General features: G+C 33.9%; 1 protein-coding gene across 3 annotated transcripts in view; it reads right to left on the bottom strand.

Moving 5' to 3' along the window:
* DPY19L2 (dpy-19 like 2) overlaps window positions 1-13718 on the bottom strand; it is a 140756-nt gene that overhangs the window by 39912 nt on the left and 87126 nt on the right. For all 3 annotated transcript variants that reach the window (XM_077120018.1, XM_077120008.1, XM_077120000.1), the window contains exons 8-11: window positions 12039-12130; window positions 9717-9816; window positions 4012-4089; window positions 3190-3276 (exon numbers count right to left, since the gene is read on the bottom strand). In XM_077120018.1, the coding sequence (XP_076976133.1) occupies window positions 3190-3276; window positions 4012-4089; window positions 9717-9816; window positions 12039-12130 (357 nt within the window). The remainder of the gene's footprint in view (window positions 1-3189; window positions 3277-4011; window positions 4090-9716; window positions 9817-12038; window positions 12131-13718) is intronic.

Genomic DNA, 13718 nt, shown 5'->3' with positions numbered 1-13718 from the left:
TTTAAATGAAATTGGTAAATGATTTCAAAGGTGCAAACTACCAAAACTCACTTAAGAAGAAATAGATAATCCCAACAGCCCTATATTAAAGAAATTTAACCTGCAGATACAAATCTTGCAAAGAAAGGCCCGGAGAGCTTCACAGTAAATTCTACCACATATTGAAGGAATAAATGATACACTTTTACACATATTCTTCCAGAATAAAAAAAGCAGGAAATGCTTGATAATTTATTCTCTCGGGCTAGCATTATCCTAATACCAAAAACAAGCATAGGCATCATGAGAAAAGACAACTATGAACCAAAATCCCTCTAAAAATCCCTAAATTTTAGAAAACTGCATCTCAAGAAATAGAATATAATTCACCATATTAACAAATTAGAAGAGAGAAGCCACATGATCACATCCAATCATTCACAAAATTCATTTTTGAAAAAACTTCTCAGCAAACTAAGGATAGAATATAACTCTTCAACCAGAAAAAGGATGCCTCGGAGGTTTTATTAAGGGGGTTCTGGGAAACTTCTGGAGGTGATTTATATATTCACTCTCTTTGAATTTGGTGATGGTTTCTCAGGTCTATATGTATGTCAAATTTATCAAACTATATATAATTACGTGCAGTTTATTGTGTGTTAATTATATCTCAATTCAAATAAAAAGGACCTAAAATTCCAAAATGAGCTAAAAATATTTTAAAATGACAAAAGATATAAAGGATGATATAAATCAGAATTAAGAAAATTGAGGTATGAGCTGATAGAATGCCAGAAAGAATTCAAAATAAAAGAAAAATATTTTCTGACATGCAAATTAAAGTAGAAGAAATACAAGAGTAAATAAACACAATATGCAATGTCCTAAAGATGATAAAACTTTCAAACATGGAAAAAAATAAAGGACAAAATGCATTAAAAAGAAAGTGGCTAATTTAAAAGACAGGCAAAGCAAATCCAACCTACATTCAATGAATTCCTGAGAAAGAAAACCAAAGCAAGGAAATTAAATACAAAAATTATTCTAAAATTTAATTCAAAAAACACAATTTGAGAAAAGTTTTGTGAAGTGAAAACAAAAGTATTTCAAACTGCATACTGAAAGGGCATACCATATAAATGAGAAAGTCATGTGAAAATGAATAACAGAGACACAGTCCTATAACTTTGCTTAACTCTAAAAGCAGAGGAAAAAGCATTTGAGATTCAAGCAAAAAGACCAAGTCACTTATAAAACTTTTAATAGCATTCCTTTCAGGCAAAAGAAAATAAAGTAACATTAATTATGCCACTTGAAGGAAAAAAAATGTGAGCCAAGGATTTTATATACAGCCAAACTCACTTTCGAGTATAAAGTCCCACAAGAAAAACTGCAATGAACATGCAAGAATTCAGGGGACACTAATCCCATGGAGAACAAGCTTGGAACAAACAAAATAACTAAGAGATTGTCACAGAAGGACTGACAGTAAACAAACTATTATTTATACAAATAATACTCAATGAAAGTTATAAGTAATAAGGAATGACTGTATGCTCTGACAATATAGATACAGAACAACTAGTAAAAAACAGATGAAGAGACTGGAGAAAGCATATGCAGAATATTTTTCAACTATTTCCACTAATCATGGTGGTGTGGTAGTATAGCAATTCCCATGTGTGTACTTTGAGATAAAGAGCATGTGATATTCTAAATTTACCCAACCCCTGGGTAGAATCAAGAGACATAAACACAGGACAAAAGGATTTAAGTAAATTCTGTTGTCCTATAGACCCGAATTAGATTTGGAAATATTCATAGTGAGCTATTTTATCATAAATATACATACATGCATAATATTTACATGATACATACACATATACACATACACATATTCATATACACACACAAATACACATATAACATTTCTTAGGTCTGTCCACTGAAAAGGCCTAGAGTCAACGACCAACCAGTAGCAAAGAGCATCCCCGGTGCCTAAAAATGGTCTTCAAATACCATTTTTCCCACTAAAGGATACCAGGATAAAATTCAAGATATTCATTACTCTTTTAGGGCAGTGCAAGGAAGTTATAGTTGGAAAGTCACATGGAAGGACTTCTAGAGTGAATAAAACTATTCTAATTTAGACTTGATGGTAGTTTAAGGATGTTTCCAAATAACAATTAATTGGATGATACATTTTTAAATATAGTTTAACAGAACTGTGCTATTTTTCAAAATAAAAAATGTTTTCATAAAAAGGGGGGATGAGTACACTATTAGGAGTCCTGTACTTTGCAGTACAGAGTAAATGTGATATAATGTTTGGGGGAAAATTCTACTTTTGGGGAAGAGAGAGGAGGGATTGATAACTGTGGGGCAAAAAGGGAACGGGAAGCAAAAATGTTAAAACATAAGAGCAATCCCGAAAGATTCAATCAGTGCATGATTCTTGGAAAAGTGCTGTATTTTGGTGGTGTCATAATTGGTTCATTTCTGATCAGTGTGGAAGTGGGAGGTAGGGAAGAATGTTCCAGGCTCTGACATAGGAATATCAGAAGTGTGACTATAAAATAATGAAACTGATTTACTGAATCTCCACTCCAGATATATATCCAAATCAGTGCCATTCCATGGAAGTAAGTTATGTGGGGAGACGATACACTTATTTTAATTATGTTGCCATTGCTCAAAACAGTTTTGGAACTCCTCTTTCTAAACTGCCTTCCGAGATAATTTAGTTACAGGTGTAAGAAAATCAGTCTTATTACTTTATTGTCACACCACATTTTGATCAAGATCTATTTCATACAGACCAGTCACCCACCTTATTCCCAAGACTTGGCTCCAAATAACTTTTGGCCGTTTCCAAAAATCAAATCCACCCTTGAAAGACGAAGATTTGCCACCATTGAGGATATTCAAAAGAATGTGCCACAGTCTGTGAAGGCAATTCAGAGGAGTTCCAAAAATGCTTTGTGCAATGGCTGTGGCACTGCAATAAGTATTTAGACTACTGAAATGACTTAGAAGAAAATAAGTCATTTTTAATAATAAATTATGGCATATTTTGAAAATAAGTCTTATTAGCTTATGGTTATTTAAAAATATTTACTTGGGCATTGCCTTAAGAAGGCACTTTGTACTATATTATTTTTCAAGGATTATCACATGAATGATTATCAGCAAAGGGTAACAAGCACTTACCCATGTCACTAACAAAGATGAAGAATAATAAGAAGATAAGTACAGTGGATTTCCAAACATCAAAACGAAACAAAGGACAACTGAAATCTGCAAATGAAGAAAATAAATGCATTTTATATTTATTAGATACATAGCAAAATGTATACTTGGGAGGCATATAACTATTTCTAATACAAACTTTATTTGCATAAAGAAGATTAATGGATCTTAGCCACACTTGATAAGTTCTCAGTATTAAAATTCAGAATATAAAGTTTATATAGCAGAATTTCATTTTTTCTCCATCTGCTACTTGCTACAAAGAAAACAGATGGAAACAATTACTATCATTTCAATAGTGGGGCAATGTAATAAGGAAGAATTGGTTATAAGTATTAGTTTTCTAATCTTATTTTTGTGCGATTACTTGATGATTTCCATCATCTGTTGTTAATGAAGATGTGTTTGGGAATTAAGCTAAAAACAAAGTGAACAACATACAAATTTCAGTTGCAGAATATCATGCTCAAAAAAGTGTTAATAATCTCAAGTGTCAGAGAGAAAAGGCAATTTCAAAAGTGGCAATAATAATAAGTAAAACATATAAAAATAAAAGAATAAGTTTTAGAGAGTAAACACATCTACATTTTGGTTGAAAGTAAAATTTTTTGCTATAATGTGATATATATAATGTGCATTTTCTGTCATCATTCTGGTTATCATCTGTATCATATGCACTGAATACTACCAAACAGGAGACGCTATATAAAATAAAATCAGTTCTTTTTAATAAACCTTCAGAATTTATTTTAATATTTGACTCATAAATATTAAGAATATTACCATGTGAATATAAATGATCTTCTGAAATTTGCACGGCTCAATGTAACCTACAACATACATGGGAAATAATGAGGCAACCTGAAATAAAAATATGAAAAAGCAAAGTGTAAAAAAATTGTAGAAAATAAAAACTTCAATATTCAATAGCAAAGCATAGATGAAAGGAAAGTTATCTTTCTAATAATGGTGGAGAAATTAGTTTGAACCAGCCAACCTTCTCATTGATAACTAGAATAGCTAGGGAAAAAATTATAAATCTGCCTGAAAGCCACAAATTTACTAATAAGGCACTACAGAATTATGCAGCTGAGACCAGGGAAAAGATGGAAATCAACAGTGATGAGCATGACATTTTCGGTTACTTTGTGCCAGACATATCTGCCAGTTCCAGTGGATGCAGACATTTGCCAATTTTCTTAGAGGCAGTTGAGAGATCGACAAGCTGAACAGAAATTTCAACAGATTCAACAATCAGGCCATGCCAAGAAGGGGATCTATGGTAAATTTCCAGACTTTGGTTTGGTGCCTCAAAGGCACACTCTAGGAATAAGACTGAATCAGAAATGAAAGAGCTATCAGAAAACTTAAGCCCATCTCTCGATTTTTGATTAGATGAAAGTGATTTCAAATTTTCGGTGCTAAGTTGCTAGCAAATTTAATCCGCCCTGGAAAAGTTAATATAAATTTACAACTCAAAATTACCCTAGAGTTTTTCACGTACAATGTCCAGCATTCCATCAAAAATAACAAAAAATAAAAGAAAAGACATCAAAACCAAAAGAATAAATACAGACCCACAAGGAATCTAGATCAGAGTTGGCAAACTTCTTCTGTAATGAGGCAGAATGTAACTATGTTAGGTTTTATAGATCACATACATTATCTATCGCATATTCTTCTTCTTTTTAATAACTTTTTAAAAATATAAAAACCATTCTTACAATTCGTCCATTCAAAAACAGGTTACGGGACAGATTTGGCCCACAGGCCTTAGTTGGCTGACCCCTAACCTACATGACGGCTTCATCATACATGAACTTTAATTACGCCTGACATATACAAGGAAATAACAGATAAAATTGAAAAGCCCAGGATAAATCTGAAAACCATAAAATAGAACCAAATGTACACTTTAGAGTAAAAATAGAATAATCTGTATAATGAAGTCAATAAATAAGTCTAAAACAGGTTAAACACAGCCAAAGAAAGTGAGAAGTGGTGCAATGAGAGATAGGTGAGAAGAAAACATCTAGAAACAAGCATAAAATGACAAAAGAATGTAAAATAAAGGTAATAACATCAGAAATATAGATGGTATAGTGAAAAGTTCTAATATACTATATTTTAAATCCCAGAGAAAAAGGAGATAATTGGACAGAAGTAATATTTAAAGAGATTATGGCTGAGAATTTCCCAAAACCTATGGGAGAAATCAAGCAGTGATTTATGAAATACTACAAAGCCCAAGAGGGAAGAAAAACAAAGCAAAAATTGACCACAGTTAGATATATCATAGTAAATCTTGCCCAAAAGCAAAAACAAAGCGAAAGTCTTAAAAACAGCCTCAGACTAACTAACTTTAAGACCTATCCTAAAGCGACAGTAATCAAGATAGCATGCTAGAGAAAAGAACATACAAATAGATCAATGAAATAAAACTGAGAGCCCAGAAATGGGACAACAAAAATACAGTCAACTGATCTTTGACAAAGGAGCAAAGGTAATTCAAGAAAGAAAGGATAGTCTTTTCAACAAATGGTATGGAAAAATTGGACATTCACATGCAAAAAAGGTGAATCAGGGACATACCTCACATGTTTTACAAAAATTAACTAGAAATGGATCATGGACCTCGATGTAAAATGCAAAGCTATAAAGTTATTAGAAGTTAATAGAGAAGAAAATCTCGGTGACCTTGGATTTGGCAATGAGTTTTTAGATATGACACCGAAAACATGATCCATGAAAGAAAAAAAAACTGATGGTAAACATCATGAAAATTAAAACTTCTGCTCTGAAAATGTTTGCCAAAACGCATTTGTAAAGGGCTTATATTCAAAACATACTAAGAACTCCTAAAACTCAACCACAAAACAAATGAACAAACAAACAAAAAAAACAACAAAAGATCTCAACAGGCACCTCACTGAAGAAAATATACAAATGAAAATAAGTATACACGCATATGTCATTAAGGGATGTCATTCTACATTAACAACAAAATACCACTGCTTACCTATCAGAATGGTTAAAATATAATAAGAAAAAAACTGACAATACCAAATGCTGATGAATATGTATAACAAACTCTCATTCACTAATGCCAAATGGTATTTAATTTAAGTCTCATTCCCTTCCTCTATCAGACTACCCTTCTTAAATATCATAAGTTTGACTCAAGAAAACACTTCAGAGCTGTAAATCTTGCTGAGTTCCTGAAATGTTAATATTTGAATTATTGACTGAAAAAGATCCTGTAATTTAGATATAAGCAGAAGACTTGACGTGCTGTTACGAAAATGTAGAAAACTGACTTCTCTTCTTTCCTCCAGATGAAGATTTCGTAACATTTCTGCAGACATTCTGCAACTACCAAGGAGAGATCATCTAGTATTCTGAGTTTACATAACTGTAAGAGGATGTCAGGGGGAATTTTAAGAGAAAGAGGTTGAATTTATAGTAAGAGAAGCTGTTTTTATTTCTGTAGAGGAAATAGAAAGTCCCCTTAGAAAAAACCATTTGAGTGGCCTCTTGAAGTTATGTAGATCAAGGCAAATAGGCACCCACTGTTCTTGAGTTTATCTGGCTTGACAAATATTGAACTTTCTCAGATCCTTTCACATCCTCTTTCTCAGGCCCTTTCTCAGACCCTTTCATATAAATGAAATTTGAAGACCAATGAAGAGGCACTGGAAAAAACATTTTCTCTTGGGAAGAAACCTTTCCCTTTTGAGATTAAACAATATTTGAACATTTCTACAAGTGTAATGTAATCCTAATCTGGGTAAACTGGTAAAATAGAGCCTCAAGGAATTAGGAAAACAGGCTCCTGTTGTAACGGAGAGGGCTTTGAACTTGTGAACTCACTCAACACCAGTCTTATTCTAGGAAAAGATTAGTTCTGCACTCAGCATATATATGATGCTGCAATTACTCATAACCTAGCTATTTTAGAACTGTGGGCATGCTTTTAGACAAAATGACTGTATTTATATAAAAGAGAGCTGTGTACTAATAAGTGGAAAATAGGCAGACCAGATCAATTCCACTGTGAAGCAACCACCTTTATGGCTGTTGTGAAGTTTTCTGTCTTCAAGAAGATGAATCTGAGCAACTGAATGGCAATTCCCACACCTGGCATCAGGTTCCTTCAGAAAACCCATATGACGAGAAATGTATCCTGCCAGCATGTCAGTAGCAGACATTCCTCTTCAGTGGGAGCTCCTGAAGATATTCATACTGCAGTCCCACCCCAGAAGACAGCTCAGAAACAAAGAACCTAAACTCACATCAGGTAGATGCAGAAAGCACCCTGCGTAGGAACCTCATAGACCACAGGAGCCAGTCAACAATAATAATAATAGGAGAGTCAACCCCCTCAGGGAAGTCCATGGGGTAGACCTCACTCAGCTCAGCTACAATTCCTTCCAATCCAGATGCAATGAGCCAATCACTAAGCAATGTGCCTAGTACCATACTTCGTACACTGCATTCAGAGACACACCAAAGAAAGAGAGAAAGTTAACTGAAGGTCCAAATCTCAGGCACAAGGAAAAGGGATTCTGTTAATCCTTTACCACACTGATTTAGGAGCAAACTAAGAACAATCAGGACTGGCCTGCTAGATAGAGAGGAGATACATCACCATGGCAAATCTCTTCAGATGGCTTAGATTTATCAGCAACAGTAAGCCAAAGGTTTTAGCAGCAACATCAGCAGTACCATGGAACACACCCGGATGTAACACACCAGGGTAACAACCCCTGATGGTTGTGGAATCCTCCACCAACTCAAGCGGTAGGGTTTTTGTCTCCAACGGTGCGGTGAGAACACAAAGTGTGTTCACTTGGCCCAAATAAACCCCTTGCAGACTTACAGGAAGAGAAGATCCAGGGAGAGAAGAAGGTATTCTTAGTACAAGCAGGTTGCGGCTTGGTGTCGTATTAATTTAAATTATAAAAGAGATACATCCTTATTATGGATCCCAAATGAGGAATCAGTTACATAAATATAGAAATCTAAATTGAAAACCAGTTTTATATACATATATCATTTCTGTCTCCTCTGGAAATAATTCAGCTTCTAGCATTTTGCAATACTTTTCTGTTTTTATCATCTCCTTTCTGCACCTATCTCCTCTACTTTCTTTAATTATAACAGTTTCTCCTATATGCTTTGGAATTCTTAATAAAATATAATGAAAACATAACACATCACAAATTAAAATCCAAAATTGTCACACTCTCATATCCTACAGGGTTCCTTAGAATGATAACATCTAAGGTCTTACCACCACAGACATTCTAGTTTTCTATGATTACCTCTGATATTTTTTTCCCTTGATTCCTTTGCCCTCACGTCTCAGACAGTATGTTCAGGAAATATGAACTAATTTTAATCTTAATCTATGAAAAATATAATCCAAAATTTGAATTAGGGAAAAACTGAGAGTAGGTTATATATTTAAAACAAACATACATACAAAGAAACAAAACTCTGTACACTAGTTAAGAAAACTAAAACTTATTACATACTTTAAAGGTAGAAAATCACTAAGGCAATATTGAACTTACTAGAGCCTCTGGAATAGTTTTCTCCGCACTAGTGGACTAATAAAACTTGCTTGTAATGAAGTGATGCTCATTAAAAATCAATTATACTATATTGTTATGTGCAAAAAATGAAAACCATAGAATAATTTCTGTGTATTAAGCTAAAAGGGCCAACCATAAGGAAATAATGCAGAGGGAATACTTTAACATGCAGTGCCAAATGAGCTGAAGTCATAATTTCATTCTTTGCAGATGACTGGCAGCATGATGTTGCCTGGCAGAATTCTTCACTGCCTATACAGAACATTTTTATTATCGGTGCTTGTTAGTCAGGTGAAAAGAAGCACTAATGGGAAAATTTTAAGGTCATGAAATTTCATCAAATTGTCCCTTTAGTTTCCACTCCTCAGGGTCAATTTGTTGCTATTAGCTACTTAGTTGTTTTGGGAAACAGGAAATGGTTGCAGTTCACTTAAGCAATATAATTATTAAAGATCTAAGAAATACCCAGTAAGATTCTGCTCTTTAGACAGAATGGCCAGTCAGGTTGGTAAGAGAAGTTCCCTGTTCAGGGAGATCTGGGCTGGCCGTTAGCTTGAGGTGTAGCTGGCACCCTGAATAATTACTAAGGCAAAAGAAAATTCTATAAGTAGATGCACAGAAATTACTTCAAATAGCAACAAGAATATGTTGTGAGTAAAAATAAAAAAAAATTCCTTTTATAAGTTAATCATTAATATATTGGCATAATTAACCAATACACTAATAGAATATGGAATTATATGATGTTTTTAAGTCACGCATGTATGTGAACTTAATCATTATTTCACATTTTAAAATTATTTTAGGGCATAAGTGTAACATTTTAGAACTTCTATAGAAACAACCATGTATATTTCACATTAAACACAAATTAGCTTAAAATCATCTTACCTGTGTAAAAAGTATAAACTGAGCAAATTGCCAGGGAAGCATAAAAGCAACACTGGAAGCACAGAGCACAATATAATCCCTTCTACAACTAGTAGAGGTCCTTAAGGGAGAGAATTGATAACAATAAGTTTTACTATAAATAGCTTATCACAGAGCTAAGGAATTGCAAAATGGTAACACTTTAATGACTGCCTCAAAACTTTAACAAAGTATAGTTAACTTTTAAAAGGTCATTACAAAGAACTTAAAATACTTGAATTATAAAATGCCTACTGAATCAAGTTTATCAAAAAATCAGATATTTTAAATATAGAGTTTACTTCCCTCTAAACACACTTTACATTAGAAATGTAATGTTATAGCCAGAACATCAGAAAATTAATTTCCATAAGTGTTAGAAGGTGGGCATTTTATAGGGCTGCAAGTACTGCAGAGTGTATAAGCAAAACTGGTTCTGGGCGCAGGCACTTGGTAGAATGTGAAGCTGACCCTGTCTTCCTTATATGACTAGTGATAACTTTTATATGTCAGCATTTTTATGTTTCAAAAAGCAATGGAGGTGGGCAGGCCACGATGACTTAGTAGGAAGAATTCTCACTTGCCATGTGGGAGACCTCCATGCAAAAAAAAAGCAATGGAGAAAAGTATAATGCTGGTGAAATAATAGTTAACAACCATGGAAAAAAATTAATGAAAACTTTTTAGAAATTTGTTAATCAACAAATTAAGGAATAATTGTAGAATACATTTGAATTACATATTGAAATTTAAAATGCCCGTTTTGCAGTACTGATATATATATCAGACCAATATCATTTATTCCAGAAGACTTTAGTATCTTTAAAAATATGAAAAAAGAAATGCAAACATTTTGAGTAAACAGTAAAACTGCAACTGTTCTTTTTACAAAGCTGTATTGGATTTTGATAAATCCTTGTACAATGTTATAAGCGCTACCAAAAGAAAATTTTAAATTTTCATGTATTGTTCAGTAATATTATCACAAAATAATATTATCACAAAATACATTCATTAAGTACTCAGTTACCTTGTATTTTATCAAACAAAAATTACTTTTGACTAAGGTATGGAATATCATATATGCTCAAGGAGACAACCCTAAGTGAACGTCCATGAAGTTCCTGGCTGGCATAACTAATTCCACTTCAAAAAACTAAAAATTAAAAAAAAATCTTCCTAGGACTTTTTACTGGAAATCAGTGAAAAAAAATGGGCAACTCTTCCTATCGTAATCTTTGAGAGAAGCTAATGTGAACAGCAAAGATATAGAAATCTGGAAAAGGAGCAGATTCTCAAATTCAAACTCAACCCAAACTATACCTGTAAGTAACAAGCCAGGATTAGTCTGCTCCTTTTTAAATGTTTACAGCCACCCTAGAAAGGCACTATTTACCTTCATTCCATCAGCAAACAAAGACCTTGAATGTATGTGTGGTAGTGAGGTAGGTAATGTGTAATTAAAGAGATAAATAGGATACGGTCTCTGTTTCCAACTTTTAAATATATAGAAGTGTATATGCATGAGTAATTAACGCATTTGCATTTAATAAAGGAAAAAAAACATGTACACAACTGGTCATAAGGCAGAAGGTGATAGGTGCTAGTAAGTGAAATACAAGGTTCCCTAGGAGTTGGAGGAGATAGTAACCATCATTTTATTCAGTGAGAAACAGTTGCTGAAACTTATATCTAAGGTAAAGTTATTTAGACTATGTTAATGCGTTTGTGTGTATACGTGTGTGTGTGTAAATTTCTACAATGCTTATAAATTGAATACCAACAAAAAACATGTCCAAGAAAAAAACTGAGAAGAACTTTGGTTGAACTGCTAGAAACACCAAAAATGCATCATAAATATAGACTGCTTATCTATATAACCCAGTACTTCCTAAATTCATTTGAGCATAGAACATTTTTATCATGGCACATACATTAATTCTCAAAAAAAATAGGTTGAAAAACAATGAGTCAGAGTACATAAGCTTTGAGGAAAATAATCGTTTCTCAAAAACATTTGAATCTTGACAAAACATATCCAAACACATAAATTCTCATTTATTAAAACATAATGTAGTTATCAAAAATCTATAACCTAGACTTTGAGTAGGAGCAGTTTTTACATAGTAAATATCATGTATTTGTAAGATGACTCTTTCTTAACTAGATACTCCGTTTATTTTCAAAATAATTAAAAAACATAAAGGAACCTAAATTTTGGTCATTATAACCTAATATGCTGAAGCATATTTTAAGAAACTTAACTTAAAATTTATTCAACTTTGTTTTATACATCAAAATTACCTGAGAATACAAGTTAAAATGTACATCTGTAGCACAAGAAATGGATATGAAAAACTTTCCCGGAGAGGTGGTGTCCACATCACACGTGTAGCCTGAAATCAATAATATGCTTACCTCACTGCATGTTACATTACAAGAAACATTACTAACTTTAAAATAATTTTAAAACATTACTAGTTTTTAATACTAAGCTCATTATATCTTATTTCTGAATGTTTCTCAATTTCTGGAGCTCTCTTAACAGGCACATAATTATTAAGTAGTGAGCCATTAATTAGAAAGGCCAGGGACAAGTGAAAGATATATCAAAGCATATGAAAACCCAAGGGACAAATGAGATGGTAGTGGCAGGAGCTTTGAGCATTGTGGGGCTGAAAAACTAGATCCACACATCTAGCCCTGTAGATAGAACCTTGGTGTCCCAAGGCTTTGGGATATATACACGACCAGGAAAATATCAAAACAAATGTCACTTGAAACATTTGCAGGAGGAATGTTTACACATAAGTTCAAATGAGTAGAGATGTACATTATATGTAATTAAGTTGGTCTTGAATTTATGAAATATACCTTTAAAAGAGTTAATTGCAACCATATATTTTAAAAAATGAAGTAGTGGAGAATCACTGAAATGATGCATGTAATGAAAATCTCAATTAAATTCCATATAGATTTTAAAACCAATTATTTCTAAGAGATATGAGCATTATAAAAGTTTTATACTAAAAATCCTCAAATTCTAGAAAGAATCTGAACTCATTATTTTCTAAGTGTCTTAAAAGTTATTGCGGGAAGGGAGCCAAGATGGCAGATTAGCGAGGTGTGGGATTTAGTTTGTCCTTCAGAGAAGCTAGTAAATAGCGAGGAACAGTACAGAACAATTGCTGTTCCACATTTGTGCCTGGACACACAGTGTAAGCCACTCTGGGCAAGCTGGACCAGCCACAATTCCACCCAGAACTGTGAGTCCCCCAAGTTGCGGTGGCTGGCGCCCTTCCCCTACAGGCTGGTTCCCAGAGGAAAAAGGAAAGAGACTTTACGAGCAGCAGGGGTTGAGTACAACCAAGTTCCACTTGTGGAATTAATGAACAAATTCTGACTGATAAAACTGTGTCCCCAGCTTAGCTGAACCTAGAGTAAAAGTTAAAGTTGCTGTTTTTTGCCCCAGCACTGAGGGGGCAGGGTGGATGAAAAAAAAAAACCAGAGGTTTTTTTGCATTGGACAGCACAAAGCACTTGAACGGGTCTGGGCCTGAAGGAAAGGAAGGGGTACATAATACGTGGAGATACACAGAGCAACGTACCAACTTAAGCTCTTGGTTGGCAAACCCGAAGAATAGGGTCCTGCTCTGAAAAGGATTTTTTTTTCTTTTCTTTTTTTTGGCTGTGTTCCTATGGTTTGACTGCTCTTTGGATACAACAGCAGGGGAATTAAGCATGTCTGAGAGTGTGTCTGGAGGCTGTGCCTTCCCCAGGAGAGGGGTGAGGCCCAGCTCAGGTGGAATCCCTTCCTCAAGGAATTCAGACCCCAGAGTTTGGAAAAGTAAAGCAATTAAAGCCAGTCTACAACCTTTACTCTATCTCAACCATGTGCCAGCAGGGAAAGCCTGCTGAAGTTAAAGGTACCGCATAGCCTTATGCTGGTGGGACCTGCAGGCAGACACCACATACTGAGCAGGA

The sequence above is a fragment of the Tamandua tetradactyla genome, chromosome 1, assembly GCF_023851605.1.
Source record: "Tamandua tetradactyla isolate mTamTet1 chromosome 1, mTamTet1.pri, whole genome shotgun sequence".
Lineage (NCBI taxonomy): Eukaryota > Metazoa > Chordata > Mammalia > Pilosa > Myrmecophagidae > Tamandua > Tamandua tetradactyla.
The sequence above is the reverse complement of the archived record's forward strand: the minus strand, read 5'-3'. Positions and strand labels throughout refer to the sequence as shown.